The sequence below is a fragment of the Mytilus californianus genome, unplaced genomic scaffold, assembly GCF_021869535.1.
Source record: "Mytilus californianus isolate M0D057914Y unplaced genomic scaffold, xbMytCali1.0.p SCAF_4, whole genome shotgun sequence".
In the NCBI taxonomy this organism is placed as follows: Eukaryota; Metazoa; Mollusca; class Bivalvia; order Mytilida; family Mytilidae; genus Mytilus; species Mytilus californianus.
The window spans coordinates 6383234-6399734 of NW_026262690.1; the positions used below are offsets into that span (position 1 = coordinate 6383234).

At 31.1% G+C, this 16501-nt stretch overlaps 1 protein-coding gene across 1 annotated transcript in view; it reads left to right on the top strand.

Moving 5' to 3' along the window:
- LOC127737334 (symplekin-like) overlaps positions 1-16501 on the top strand; it is a 45217-nt gene that overhangs the window by 16301 nt on the left and 12415 nt on the right. The window contains exons 11-23 of the mRNA XM_052247936.1: positions 191-520; positions 1110-1194; positions 1608-1672; positions 2767-2884; positions 3930-4016; positions 4482-4680; positions 5229-5310; positions 5924-6037; positions 7246-7314; positions 8187-8265; positions 8576-8669; positions 9745-9814; positions 15453-15561. Coding sequence (XP_052103896.1) covers positions 191-520; positions 1110-1194; positions 1608-1672; positions 2767-2884; positions 3930-4016; positions 4482-4680; positions 5229-5310; positions 5924-6037; positions 7246-7314; positions 8187-8265; positions 8576-8669; positions 9745-9814; positions 15453-15561 — 1501 coding nt within the window. The remainder of the gene's footprint in view (positions 1-190; positions 521-1109; positions 1195-1607; positions 1673-2766; positions 2885-3929; positions 4017-4481; positions 4681-5228; positions 5311-5923; positions 6038-7245; positions 7315-8186; positions 8266-8575; positions 8670-9744; positions 9815-15452; positions 15562-16501) is intronic.

Consider the following 16501-nt stretch of genomic DNA (forward strand, 5'->3'; position numbering starts at 1 on the left):
GTGTTGATCAATTGTCCGTCCACTTTACGTTGAGTTCAAACGTTGTTCACTTGTCCGTCCATTTTACGTTGAGTACAAATGTTGTTCAATTTTCCGTCCACTTTACGTTGAGTACAAACATTGTTCAATTGTTTGTCCACTTTACATTGAGTAAAAGTGTTGTTCAATTGTCCAAATATGTTTATTGTAGATTGAGCAAGAAGAGGATTACTTGACAACTCCATTTGTAGAGAGGGGTACCACCTCTGTTCTTAAACAGAAACCAGCAGATTTACAACATACAGCTATTGATATTACCTCCAATGATTTATATGAGAGATTGACACCACACAATGTTGCTGATTTGGTTCTGATTAGTATGGTTATGTTACCAGAAACAATGCCGGCACATTTCCAGTCTACGTATACACCTATAGCAGCTGCAGGAACAGAGGCACAGAAGAAACATATGGCTAGGCTATTAGCCACACAGCTGACTACTGCAGGCATGGGAAAAGGAATTCGGGAAGTACAGAAACAGGTTGGTATTCACTTTTGATATATGTATTTAGATTTATGATAAAAGTTTTTCTTTTAGATTGGTTAATATTGCTTGAGAGAATATGCCAGTATAGGATTTGATGTTGATGGCAGATTGTTAGTAGTCTTTGTTGTTTTGTCTGACAGCATCCAGCTTATGAAACTCATAGAGATCATTTCTGTTGTCTAGCTTCATAGTTGTCTGTGTCACATTTTCTTAATTACCCAACTAATTAAAAATAGTTTGACAGAATTCAACTAAACTTGCACAGATCCTTTTACAGGTAACACAGTTAAATTATTTCTGCTTATATTATTTGGAGAGAATAGGAACACACATCTTCCTTGAAAAACTCAACTAAGTTTACTTCACAACTTGTCAATGTTCATTGTGATTTAGAGCTTGACTGGTATAAATTTTGTCTCATATTGGCCTCTAGATGTTATCTGGTTTTTTTGTGTAACTGTTTAGTTTATTTACACTTCGTATCTTATTTTATTCATGATGGTTGTTTTTAACAACTTGTTAAAGAGAAAGCTTGTTGTGAATATTTTTACCTCATTATAAACATTGTGTGATTATTTTATAGCAATCGGATACCATTAAAGAGGATGGTAGTGCCTCACCAGAATATCAACCAACATCACCAAAACAGACTATACAGACAGTTGTTGGTGAGTATAAGTTTACTCAAATACTATAATGCACATTATAATGAAAAGAGGGTATTGTAAAACCTGTAATTTGAATTGCCATCTCTCTAATATATCAACAATAGAAAATAATTTGTGAATTGACAAATTTGCCCTGATCTGTAAAGTTTTGGCAAGAAATTATTGTTTCACATTCAATTTTTCATCCTATTTTCAGACATAAAAAGATATAAAAGTGCCACACAAAACTAAAAAAATACCCAAATTGCCTGAAAAAGATTGAAAAGATTTAAAAAGACACATAACATGTTTATGTTCAGACCTTTCAGGTCAGGCTTTGATAAAAGATTTCAGTTGTAAATACATAACTAGTGCTATATCTTGGTTTGTAATATAATATCATACTAAGTATATATATATACTATGACTTACAGGTGGTTTAACAGCACAGGAGATAGAAGATCATATTATATCTAGACCATCCATGCCAGCTCCTACGGTGAGTAAAATAATCGTATTATATCTGGACCATCAATGCCAGCTCCTACGGTGAATAAAATAATCGTATTATATCTAGACTATCAATGCCAGCTCTTACGGTGAGTAAAATAATTGTATTATATCTAGACCATCAATGCAAGCTTATACGGTGAGTAAAATAATCACATTATATCTAGACCATTAATGCCAGCTCCTACATTGAGTAAAATAATCATATTATATCTAGACTATCAATGCCAGCAATTACAGTGAGTAAAAATAATCACATTATGTCTAGACCATCAATGCCAGGTCCTATGGCGAGTAAAATAATCATATTATATCTGGACCATCAATGCCAGCTCCTACAGTGAGTAAAATAATCATAATATATCTAGACCATCAATGCCAGCTCCTAAGGTGATTAAAATAATCATATTATATCTAGACCATCAATGCCAGCTCCTATGGTGAGTAAAATAATCACACATTATATTTAGACCCTCCATGCCAGCTCCTCTGGTGAGTAAAATTATCATAATATATCTATACCATCAATGCCAGCTCCTACGGTGAGTAAAATAATCATATTATATCTTGACCATCAATGCCAGGTCCTACGGTGAGTAAAATAATCATATTATATCTATACCATCAATGCCAGCTCCTACAGTGAGTAAAAAAGCAAGAAAATCAAATTTATTCAAATGCATAGTGTTTGCTGTGTAATGCAACATTAACACTAAGGTATAGAAATGATGCTTGTCTAATGAAACATTATCACAATTATTTAGGGATGTGAAGTTTCTAATTAACTGTTCTAAAGGTAGATTAGGTTTCATTCCGTAAATGTGTGTTTTCTGAATTAGTTTTGCCTGAAATGTATACTTTCATTAATAAGACAGAACGTTGAGAAAAAAATTCATGTTACTATCAGAGAGGCTGTTAAAATTAGGTAACCAAGAGTGTTTTATGACACGAATGTACAATTCAATTGAACTGAGTGAAATGTATTTTATTGCAGGTGCGATATAAATGACATATATGCAAACATTATAATTGTTCATGAGTTGATTTTTTCAGTTGACGATATTGTTAATTACTACTTTACAGCTTCCTGTGAAAAGAGGAATAAAGATATTCAAACTTGGAGCCATTACACAGCCACTAGATAGAGATCGGTTAGATAACATGACTGCTAGTGCCTTTAAAAGAATACTTAAAGCTGAGAGTGAGTTTATTAAGAATGAAAATCAGTGAAATTTATATTGAACATGGTGATTTTATGTGTTCTGTATATTATAAGAGCCTTTAGACATTTTTACTTTTTATTTCAAAGAAGATGTTTTTATTGCGAACCAAATGAAAGTCTTCCAAAGAGTTGTCTGTTCTTGACCAGGGTATTTAAACTTTTGTCTATTCTCTTGTCCTATTGAATAAATACAATAGCTATTGTTCTCTGTGTAGTTTTTTTCACTGGGACCTTTGAATTTCTTCTAGGAGAAATCTATCACTCATTGATTAATTTACCTGACCAAAAAATTATCTTCTTTTTTGGGGGAAATAGTTGTATACAATATTGTATTTAATCAATATTAATAATATATTTTCAATCTGTTCAATATAAACACTGATTTAATTATAAAAAGTTTATTTCTGACAAAATGTTTAGTATTGTTCCAATGAATTTGCATGTTTTTGTTGTTGTTCAGTTATAGAATACATTTATCAAGACCTTAATTTAAACACAATAATTTTCAAGTTTTTATTTGTCAAACACACAAAAAAAAAGCAAATTTTAATAGGGAAAATATAAAAAATTTGATCAGAAATCAACTTTTAATTTTTGAATCAGTGTTTATATTGAAACTATTAAAAATGATTTATTGATATTGAATAAATACAACACCACATGCAGTTTTTTTTAGTCCTTAAGTATTTGTACATGTATTTTTATTTTTGACAGTTCAATTTTTTGTTCAGGTAAATTAATCAGTGAGTGATAGATTTCTCTTGGAAGAAATTTAAAGGTCCCATCAAATAAACTACACAGAGAACAATAGCTATTGTATTTATTAGATGGGACAAAAGAACTTACAAAAGTTTAAATCGACAGGTAACTTGCAGGTGAATCTGTGGAAAAGTATCATTGTGTTCACAATAAATAATTAAAAGAAAGTGTTGTCTTGAATAAAGTGTTAGTTATAATAATTCAAATATTGCATAATAAATACAAAAAAAATATTAATATTGCAAACTAATATTTTATCTTGCAGAAAATGCTGCCAAAGGAAATGCTTTACAAGCTAGGACTAAACTGTTGGCTAGTTTGACATCTCAATTTGGTGGAGAACTCAAAAACTGTAAGTTCTTACTAATGTTTGATAGAATAAGAAAAAGAAATACAAAGTTTTTATTTATTAAATAGAGTTTTGAACTTACCAAATAAAAGAATAGTAAAGTAGGAAATATTTATTGCACTTTTTGTTGTATCCATGATTGGCGAACTGCCACAATTATTGTACAAAATAAAGTGTGTTAATGGCTTCATAGAATTGTAATTACCAAAATACCAATGTATTTTACTAAATGATACTGCTTGCTGGCATTAATCATTGCAATTTTTTGAACACATGTAATCCATCGCAATTTTAACAATAATAAAAAATCGCAAAGTTACTGAATTACAGATCTATGTACAGAAGATAATGTTAAATGTTGCAGACATTTTCTTGTTGCTTTTTAAATGTTTTTTTTGTACAAATGAAGTAATTTATGTCTGTGGGAAAAGAAATTTATTATTCTAATAAATCTCAACATTTTTCTAGTACTTCAGGAATATATATTTGAAGACTTAAGGACACATTCAGACCTAGCGTTTGCCTGGTTATACCAAGAATATGCTAATTGTCAGGGATTTTGCGCCAGTAGTCTAGGCAATGAGAGATTATCTATGGCAAGCTATGATGAATGTTTGACCAGATTGTTGTCTGGGTTAATGGAAAGACCAGAACATCCTACTCAAGGGTAAATAATACTAAGTTCTTCTATGGAAATATTGGACTCACTTAAGATAGTATAGGGGACAATTGTAAGAAGCAATCTAAGGCTTTGATTGTATTTGAACCAAAAGATTAATTTAGGTAGAAAAACCTTCAGCTGCAGTATAAATATACCCTCTTGTTAGTATTCATGTTTTATTGGAACAGGCCTTACATTGTGGAAATGTGACAACACTATTTAATAACTTTACTAACAGCCAAAACATAATATTCTAAAACATTAGATTTACATGGAGAAAAAAAAATTATTACCAAACTTGCCTGAAAAACTGTAGAAGACTATTTGCAAGGAAATATATAACACTATTTAAGTTTGTCTTCAAATAAGCCATGTTTACAATTTTCATATGGTCAAATCATGTTGAAAATTTGTATAGCAGAATCCTTTATTTGTGTAAATGAACAATTTCTGTAGTAATAAATCAATTTTGATATATCAGTCAGGTACATGTCACTTAAAACTTTTTAAATAGTTGCAGAAAAAAAGGCTTACTTACTTTTTTTCCCCAACAGATTGTTCCACAGGTTACTACTAGAGGCTCCAGCAATTACAGACAATGCTTTAGAGATACTGAGGAGGTTCTTTGTTGATGAGGTATGTTCTCCAGGTAGAATGCTCGCATGAAGCTACCTGAAAAGCTTCAACATTTGGATAAACACATGTAATCATTGCACAATAAATAAAATTCCATTGATTTGAATGATCAAAAAAAAGCAAGGGTTTGAATTGTTAGAATGTGCTAATATGAAAATAAATGTCTAAAGGACAAAATCTAATACTCCCAATTAAAGATGGTGTCAAATGCATTTCAAAATTGTATTCCTCATTTACAAACCCTTGTTAAAAGGGAACAGTCTACCAGAGTAACTTTGGGTTATTAATAGGCTTATTTTATTTCCTTATTTCATTGAACATTTGATTATGGCATATTAAGGTGGTACCAAACACCATGACTAAAATTAATTTGGCTTGTTTAATTTTCATAAAATTTTTTACAAAATATTTACTTTGACCCCATGACAAAAATCTAAAAAAAATTCATTGGATATATAGCAGTTTGACAAACACTAATTTTGATCATTGAGAAGCTTAATATTTCCTTAACAATAGAATGTGATTAAAACGTTCAGCTGATTTTTACAGAGTTTTCTCATTGTAGCTTTATGTACCATCTTAATTTAATGTTATATTGGTATTTTTTTTTCAGTCAAAGGTTGTTGGAGGTATGAACACTTTAAAGGATCTGATTCTAACTCGACCAGAACACAGACTGAGATTTTTAGGCATATTGTTAGAATCATGTTCACATGAAAAGCCTGAGGTATGTTACAGGCTGTATTATTATTGGACATAAATATATTCATCTGAATATAAGAACTATTTTAGCAACCACATTCTTCATCTTTTAAGCACATAGTAATAAATATTTTTATTCAATATTTAAAAAGTATTTGTCTTGACTGTTTAGATTATGTTTCCTTTTTGGAACCTGCATGACAAGTTGCTGGGGACATAGAAATACAGGCATCCGTCAGTCTGTGCATCTGTCCATCCGGTCTTGTTAGAGATCTCATGTACAATTCTTGCCAGATTTTTAGGTTTATATCAGCAATGTCTCGAATGAGTTTGAAAATCAGTGGAGATAAATTATTTTTAAAAGAGTTATGCCCTTTGAAAATATTGATTATATGGAAAATTGCATTGTTAGCTCTCTTATGTGTACAATTCTTGCCAGATTTTTATGAAACTTATATCATAGGTTTATATCAGCAATGTCTCACGACAAGTTTGAAAATCAGTGCTGATCAATTGTTTTTAAAAGAGTTATGCCCCTTGGAAATATTAATTATATAGAAATGTACTTGCAATCAAAAGTATCAGATTATCAGTTGTTTTTTACTTTTCATATTTCAATTTTGATTAAAAGAATAGCAAGACATCTGCAGTAAATTCCCTCACCTAAACCTACCGCTTGGTGATTGCATAATATCCTCAAGACGCAAATCATCGTAAAATGATAAAGCAAACAGTTGTTCAGTTTCCTGTTAAAATTGTTTTGAATGTTAAACTCAAGTAATAACAAAGTCCCTGTTCTATTTATTTCATTTTATTATCAACAGTATACGTCTCTTGTCACTTTGAAAATCTTGATTTTGTTTGTCATTCACCATTTTTGTTTACCTGTGGGACTTGTTAATCACAAGTTGTCTCCCTTATACCAATTTATATTGTGACATGACTCTGAGTTTTAGCAATTTTCAATTTTTTTGACAACTTAAATTATAATTTTGCCGGCGAGATTATGCTCTGTTATGAGCTCTGCACCTGTACATGTAAATGAATGTAGATGTTTAGTCCACTGGAAGTTCATTGAGGAGACTTCAACTACCATAAATAAAATTTCATGTAATAATTTCTAAACTGACAGTTAATGTAACAGGTATTCTTTGAATACCACTTCATGTCCAATAATTTTAATAAAGTTAAAAAAGTTCCAAATGTGTTGACTTTAGGAATTGTTAATTACAGGTCAGAGGTGTTGCCATTAGAGTCACAAAGAAATTATATGAAAATGAGAATCTTCGAGGTCCTATTGAGGTGAGTTAAAAAGAACTTATTATATGACAAAATAGATCATCCTGTCATATCTATGTATATATTTCCATTTTTTTCATATCCCAACCTGCAGTGGAGTACACCAGGTTACCTTTGTCTGATTGTCCATCTATCCATGTAATAGTTGGGAACAACTCTTTATCTTCTAACATATACAATAATCCTTGCACCCAGAGTGAAGTTGTGGAAAATAGGAAATTCTTTTCTTGTCTTCAGAAATCCTTTAGCTTTTGTTGCATGTATTTTTGTATACGTTATAGTTCCTTATCATATGTAGAGGTATAGTTCAATTATGAAGTTTGCTTAAGGACCAATTTTGGACCAAATATGTTAAATTGATGACATGGCTTTTCTGAGGCAAAGTCTTTAATTGGTATACATATTTGTTCTTCACTAAATATAGATATGATACATGATTTTATAAGTTTGAATTCTGATTACGCTAGTTTAATGCTTATTTTTCCATATCTTCACAAATATTATGGATGCCTACCTACAAAAGTAGAGGAGGGGCATTATATTTTCTGGTTTGTGGGTCCCCTATCTGGAAAAAAATTGTTTGACATTTTGGATTGATATTATAGATACCCACCTCCAGAGGCTGTGCTACCAATAGGGTTCAAGAAAAACATTGTATATTAAGAAGAATATTACTGTATAATGTTGACATTTTAATCCAAAGATGCCAGATAGTATCACTGTTCACTGATAATAAAATTAACTTAGATTTGATAAATTATTTTTTTTGGAGATATAAGAATACACATAAATGCTACTACCACACCTACTAAAAGATATATTGGGATTTGTATGATAAAACTTCATGCTACTAAATTTTTCATTATTTGTTACAGAAATATGCTCAGAGAACACTGAAATTATTGTTAGATCCAAAACCACCTCCAGAAATGTTCGGTAATTTGAGAAACAAAGGTAAATGATTAGTTCACATTACCAATAAAGGAAATGAATTATTTAAAACCAATTGGTTGGAATGGTATGAACCTTTATTTATTTTTACATTTTTGCATTAAATGTGTAAATTTAAATAGTCATTTTTTTTGTAGAAAAGTAAGATTAATGGAGATTTAACTTACTACACATTGAATTCTTCTAACTTGGATTTTTAGACATATGCCTGATTTATAAAAGAATTCAATCAAGTAATTTGCTCATTTTTTTAGCAAAATATATATTACATGTATATGAAAGTTAGATTTATATTAAATTATTAATTTTTCAGAATTTATACCAGATGTTTGGACAGAAGATGTCATTAAAATGTGTTTATACTTGTATCTAGGGCTTCTGCCGTGTAACCACAAACTCATTCACGAGTAAGTTATTAAATAGTACATACACACTGATTCATGATTAAGTTATTAAGTAGTACATAAACACTGATTCATGATTAAGTTATTAAATAGTACATAAACACTGATTCACAAGAAAGTTATTAAATAGTACACAGAAACTGATTCACAATAAAGTTATTTAAAATATAGTACATCCAAACTGATTCACAATAAAGTTATTTAAAAATAGTACATCCAAACTGATTCATGAATCAATTATTAAATTATACATACACACTGATTCATGAGTAAGTTATTAAAAAGTACATACACACTGATTCATAAGAAAGATATTAAATAGAACACACAAACTGATTCACAAGAAAGTTATTTAAAAAATAGTATACCCAAACTGATTCACAAGAAAGTTATTTCAGAAATAGTACACCCAAACTGATTCATGAATCAATTATTAAATTATACATACACACTGATTCATGAGTAAGTTATTGAATAGTACATATACACTGATACATGAGTAAACTATAATACATACAAACTAATTCAGGAGTAAGTTAATGAATAGTATATGTACACTGATTCATGCATAAGTTATCAAATAGAATATATACAATAATTCATGAGTAAGTTATAAAATAGTACATACAAACTGATTCACAAGTAAGTTAATAAATGTAACATACACACTGATTCATGAGTAAGTTATTAAATAGTACATGCACACTGATTCATGAGTATGGTATTAAATAGTACATGCACACTGATTCATGAGTAAGTTATTAAATAGTACATACACATTGATTCATGAGTATGGTATTGATTAGTAAAAATAAAGTGATTCATTAGTAAGTTATTAAATAGTACATAAAAAGTGATTCATAAGAAGGTTATTAAAGAATATATACACACATAAAAGAATATATACACACATATTCATGACTAAGTCATTAAATAGTTTCATAAAAATGATTCATAAGTAAGTTATTAAAAGAGTACATACACACTGAGTCAGGAGAAAGTTATTATATAGTACTCCCTTCATTTGACAACTTATATAATAGATCCTGTTGACATAAACATTTTTTGATTCCAACAGATTAGCAGTAATTTATACAGGTGCCATTGCAGATATAAAACGTACTATACTGAGAACATTGGAAACACCAGTAAGTCAACTCTTTTTTTTTGAGTACTTGTATTAATTGGTACCTTCTTTGTGGAAGTATCATTTACTTATGGGTTTTGTAAATGACTACCTAAATGAGTATCATTGGTCCATAACTACTTCATGGAAGTATCATTGGTCTATGCCTACGTGGTGGAAGTATCATTGGTCTATGCCTATGTCGTGGAAGTATCATTGGTCTATGCCTACTTCCTGTAGGTAATAATATGCAGTTTCAGACTTAGCACATAAAAATTGCAATTTTGAAATACACAATTTGTGCGATATATTAATGTACAATGAAATAAAGAAAAATAAATCCCCACATTTACAGTAAGTAGTTTTTGTCTTGCATTGACTTGATTGAAAGCCCCAGTCAATTGACAGTAAGTAGTTTTTGTCTTGCCTACAATGAAAGTCGCAGAATGCGAGACATAGGGATTACCATCTGACGCCATAAGCTATTTGTTTTAAAGCTTAAAGGCCAGGGAAAGAGTATAAATAGCAGCCAATGAATGAAATAGTGGTAAATTCAAATTTCTTAGCCACATTCATTTCAGGGACATATTTTTTAGAATTACCTTGTTCAAAGAGTGATTTTTAGAAAAAAAATTGTCACAGAACCTAGAACTGAACTATATAATATGTTGCAGGATAAATAAAAATTATTAACTAATTTTATTTCTTTATATTCCTAAAACAAATCATGAAGCAGAGGTACTTTTCATTTGCAATATACTTTGATTGACAGCTGGGCGGATATAAACATTGTTTTTGTTTACACAGGAAGTAAATGTTGCCATGCAGCCATGCTTCCATGCAAAAAATCAACAAACACCTTACCTGTTGTGTTAAAATTATTTCATTCCTACATAATCCTTATATCCATTCTATATTTCTTTCATAATTCAAAGAACCAAATAAATATGCAGCTAATTTGCCAAAAAATGTAACTACAGTCATAAAATTCAATGTTATCCGGTCACAATAATTTTCCCTCCAAAATTGTGTTATATACAGAACAAAGGACTTTCAATTAAATTAATAAAAATCCAGCAGCAGAATAAAGAAAATTATTCCCACATGTGTCCCATGTACGGAAACCCACCAGGATTGGGAAACCAATAACGAACAAGTGTCACAACACATTTTGGCATAATGTCTCTCTTGTGCCAGTCAAATCTTTGGGTTCTGTGGTCCCTGGTCATGGCATCTGCTTTCATAACTAAATATCTATCATCATTCCACGCACCACGATGGAGAAGCATAGTCCAAAATCTTTTGTAGTGTTCCTTTCTCAAACTTGAGTTTCTTTGATGGGGTACTTCTGACTGACCATGCCACCACATTTGTCTGTTTTGTTCATCCGTAATGCATGGCTTACAAAAGCAATATCTGCATTCTTCTTGGGACGGGTCTTGATGTATGAAAAATCCAGGCTGATCATCATCTTCATCTTCCTCATTATTGTCTGTTTGAGTACTCTGTTCTGTTGTCATCTGTGGATTTTGTGCATTCCCGCCTTTTTCATTAGTAACAGCAGAGTCATCAAGAATTTTAATTTCCCAATCATTATGCCCAAATAAATTTTTTATAGTTTCTAATTGAATATCACTTAATTCCATAGTAACTTTCTTATCACTCATTTTTAGGATAATGTAGAATGCACACAAACAAAATATTTATACAACTTCAAAGATAATCTGGTCTGGATTTTATCACCAAGGTTATGTGTACAGAAAGTTGCTGACTCTGCAGGTGACCTGATAAAATTTGTACATTAGATGTAAACAAGTCCAGAGGCAATTAGGGGATTGCATGTCAAGTCCAGAGGCAATTAGGGGATTACATGTAGTTATTCATTTAGCAAGAAATGAAATACTATTTTTTGACAACAAATCACAAAAAAAAAAAAAAAAAAAAAAAAAATCCAAAATTAATTTATTGAAAAAGCCATGTAATGATCAAAGACATTTGCATTGATCACTTTTATTTATATAAAAATCAATGATCATGAACCCTTTAGATACATTTTTCTAAGTTGGCACCAGCTGTAACTGAATATCATGAAACATAATCTCCTGATTATTTCATATCTCATTTCTGCTCATTCCTTCAATTTCTTTCATGATCATGGCTACTGAAAAACAAGATTCTTCACGAAAACGTCCTCCCAATTTTAGAATAGAAATTCCTGGTGATGAGACTGTCAAAAGTAGAATTTTGGAAAAACTTCAAAGAGTTAAGAGTTATTTGACTTCAACTTTGAATAAGCCAGTTAACAATAGTTTAATTATAGAGGAACTTTTAGACTTTTGGATTAAACAACAACTTGGAAGTGACAATTCGAAAGAACTTCATCCTTTCCCATCCACCTATTCCCAAACAAGACGCCAGGATGTAGACCAAGGACTGTTCGTTACTGCAGAAAAATCTTTGGATACATATGGAGAACTTTTTGAAGCACATACCAGTATTTGTAATGGAAAGCTAAAAGTATTGAAAAGAACTGTGAAAGGACATGTAGCATCTGTAAGACTGATGTGTACCAAGGAAAAATCACATTCCTATTTATGGTCGTCATCATCGTACCTTCCAAATGATGAGTTCTTGGTCAATCACAGGATTTGTCATGCGTTTTATAGTAGTGGACTTTTGCCAGTACATTACACTAGATTTGTAAATGGGGCAGGAATTGGCTGCATCACTAAAGAGAGAAGATCAAAGTTCTTTAGAAAATATAAAGAACATGCTGAAAATGAAAGTGTTCAATCAGATGACAATGCCATAAATGATGAAATTTCTTCGTATGATGACCTAGATGGCATCAACATCATGACAGATGCTAGACATGGTTGGAGGAAAAATGCGAAAGATACTACAGTTGTTGCATTAGGAGAAAAAACTCACAAAGTGATGGACTGCGAACATGTTACAAAGTCACAGGATAAAGTTGCCCAACGACATGAAAGACTGGGAACACAAATAATTTATGAAAATTTGGAGAATAAAAATGTGTCCATTAAAATTCATGCACATGATAGAAATTTGGCTGTAAATAAATTTGTGAGGGACACTCAATTTACTGTCAATCAGAATGACTTATGGCATGCTGTCAAGGCTGTAAAAAAAGCTGTCACCAAGATTTCAAAAGGTACAAAACGTTCAGAGGGTATAAGTTGGAGTGTACAGCTGGGAGATAAAGTTGAACCCATAGCAACACACATTAACTGGGCCGTCCGTAACTGTGAGCAAAATTCTCTAAAACTTAAGGAAAGTTTGGATAACATTGTTGAACATTATTGTAATAACCATGTAAATTGTCATCATTCATCAAGGTGCAAAGTTGATTCAAACTATGAGCCATCTAGGATTGTAATTACAAATGGAAAAGTCAGAAAAATGTTAGAGTCTGCTATAAAAAGTTCAACCATTTATAAATATCCTCAAGATTACATTCTTGCTAAAGACACATTTTATGTTGAAAGTTTTAACAATGTTGTGAACATATTTCAAGACAAAAGAATTTGCTTTGGTGATGATCAATATAAATTAAGATCAAATTTGGCAGTATGTCATTGGAATGAGAATGTGGACAGAGGCTATACATCAGTGTGGAAATCAAGGAATCCTAATGCACCAGCTTCACAAAAAGGAAAGAAAGTTTACAAAAAACTAACATATAATTACAGGATAAACATTTGGAACCACTACATTTCTAGTTTCTTTTAAAAACAGAATAATTACACCAATGCATTAGATTTACAAGTGTTAACTATTATCAACATGCTTATATTTCTGATCAACATAATCTTGTTATTTCATAGTTATTTATTTTAGACTGGATTATAAATATCTACACAAAGGTAAATTCCACATGTGTTTGTTTTCTGTTTACCATGCTGACTTCTATAAATAATTGATAAGATAGTTAGGCCCCTCCCATTTCCTTATTGGCTTAATTGCTCTCCAACCGGATTTCTATCTAGGTCAGCCCTGGCCTTTAATAGGATAGCTATTTTTGGTATATGGGTTCCTTGCAAGGTCTACATGTCCGTCAGACAGGGTTCACCTGACGTTGACCTTATTTCATGGACCAGTGATCAATGTTAATCTTAGGTGGTCAAGTCTATCTCAGATACTATAAGCAATTAAATTTTAAATTGTTGTATGGAGTGATTGTAACATGTACATGTCCAACTGGCAGGTCTCATCTGACCTTGGCCTTATTTTCATGGTTCATTGATCAATATAATTTTTTCTGATTTGGTCCATTTGTCAGATACTATAAGCAAATGGTCAACTATATGAGGTGTATATGTCCGTCTTGCAGGATTCATCTGTCCTTGACCTCATTTTCATGGTTGGTTGGTCAATGTTAAGTTTTCATGGTTTTGTCTTTTTATCAAATATTATAAGCAATAAGTTAACTATATTTGGTGTATAGAATGATTGTAAGGTGTACATGTCTGTCTGGTAGGGTTCATCTGACCTTGAATTCATTTTCATGGTTTATAAGTCAATGCAAAGTTTTCATGGTTGTTTGTTTTTCAGATACTGTAAGCAAATGTCAACTAAATTTGGTGAATGGAATGATTGCATGATGCACATGTTGTCTGGCATGGTTCATGTGACCTTGACCTCATTTTCATGGTTCATTGGTCAATGTTCAATTCGTAATAAGGTCTGTTTCTTTGATACCATAAGCAATAGGTTAACTCTATTTGGTGTATTGTAGGATTGTAAGGTTTATGTGTCTGTTTGACAGGGTTCATTTGACCTAGACTTCATTTTCATTAATCATTTATAATGTTAATTTTATCTGAAAAATATAGTATTACCTTCATATCACACACTTTCAACATAAATTCAATCATGGTAAGTAAAGCAGGCAAGACATTTCAGCATGTGCACTCTTGTATCAAAGCTCCAGTATTTTCATATTGAATATTATTGGTATAGAAACTCTGGTAATTCACAGTAAATGTTAATTGTATTGATAGCACCATTTATTTCACAGCAATTTATATTTGTATCAAGGCCTGGTAGTTCACGGTAAAGGGTGTAAGTAATATTGCCCCTGGTTATTACATAGTTAGGAGTTCTGAAAATGATAGCCAGGTAAATTCACAGTTATTATTATTTGTATCTAAGCTCCAGTAATTTCACAGAAAGGGTATTGGTATTGTTAGACCTGATAATTCACAGTAATTGGTATTTGTATCAAAGCTCCAGTAATTAAATAGTAATTGTTATTTGTATCAAAGCTCTAGAAGTTTCACAGTAAGGCATATTGATATTGTTAGACCTGGTAATTTCACAGTAATTGATATTTGTATGACAGGAGTATCAGTGTTGTTATAAGAAAAAATCATTTTGATTCGGCATAAGTCAAATATACAACACAAGCTCCATGTTGTTAGCTCAATCAGTTTCCAATACCAATTACTATGGAATAATATGTAAAGGTTTGTTAAATGTGAATCATAGTTGAAAAGTTTGTTACATGTGTACCAATAAACAATTCTATTATCTTATAGTGGAACGTTAAAAGCTTTAATCATAGTGCATCTATCACTTTATGACTGGACCAATAATTGAACATATGGATACTATATTAACTGGTAAATGATTTGTAGGTAAAAGGTATGGGAATGCAGTCTCCAGAGTTACTGACCTTGGTAGAGAGCTGTCCTAAAGGAGCAGAAACACTGGTTACCAGGGTTATACATATACTAACAGATAAAGGTAAAATCTTAATTCAATAACAGCTTCAAAGCTGTGATTTATACAGATGACTCTAGTTTATAGGACATCAGTATTTCTAACTTCTGTTGCCTATATTTTGACATTGAAGTCATAATTAAAATAAAATCTAACATTTCTTGCCAGTTTTTAGTCAGCATCCTAGTTGTTAAATAGTTTAGATCAGAATAGCTTGAGTTTATTGTAGTTTATAAAGACCATAGTCCTACCATTGTGTATATTCACAGTATCATAACTGTTTTGTCTGTCAAGCAATTGGAATAAGCATCTGCCTGTGGTCTTTCTCACAGACAAAAGTAAGCAAATGGAGTAAGTTTATTAGATTATCACTTTAAATATTTGACCACATTCTAAGTATTAAAGCACTATTTTTGATCTGTCAGTTACGACTTCCTATTTGCCAATACTTTGAAATTTTAAATATCTTGAATGAACTTAAACTTTTTGTCACATATTTCTCCAATACAACTGAACAAACAATTTAGTATTTTGTCAGCAGCCTTACCAGCTCATGAATTCTACACATATAATTGTACAGGGAGGCATTGTTGTTTTTTATTATAGTGTTTATCTTTAATATGAACTATGGTCACATCTCAGAAATATGGAATATTTTATTTCCAATAATTATTGATATTATCTACTTATTAAGTTAGAAAATGTGTATTTAGAATGACGACTAATGGTGCATGTCTATACTACCTCCTATACAGTAATAAATCAGTAATTAATCAGTACCATTTCAGAATATTCCACTGGTCCAGTCAAACACTATGGTAATCTGGTTGATTTCCATTATGCCTCATGTGCTAGTCATATATATATAATCATCTATGACGTAATGAATCATTATGGTAGAGGAAATACGTCCTCCATGGTTTGCATGTGGTATTGTCATATTGGTGAATGATATTGAATATTT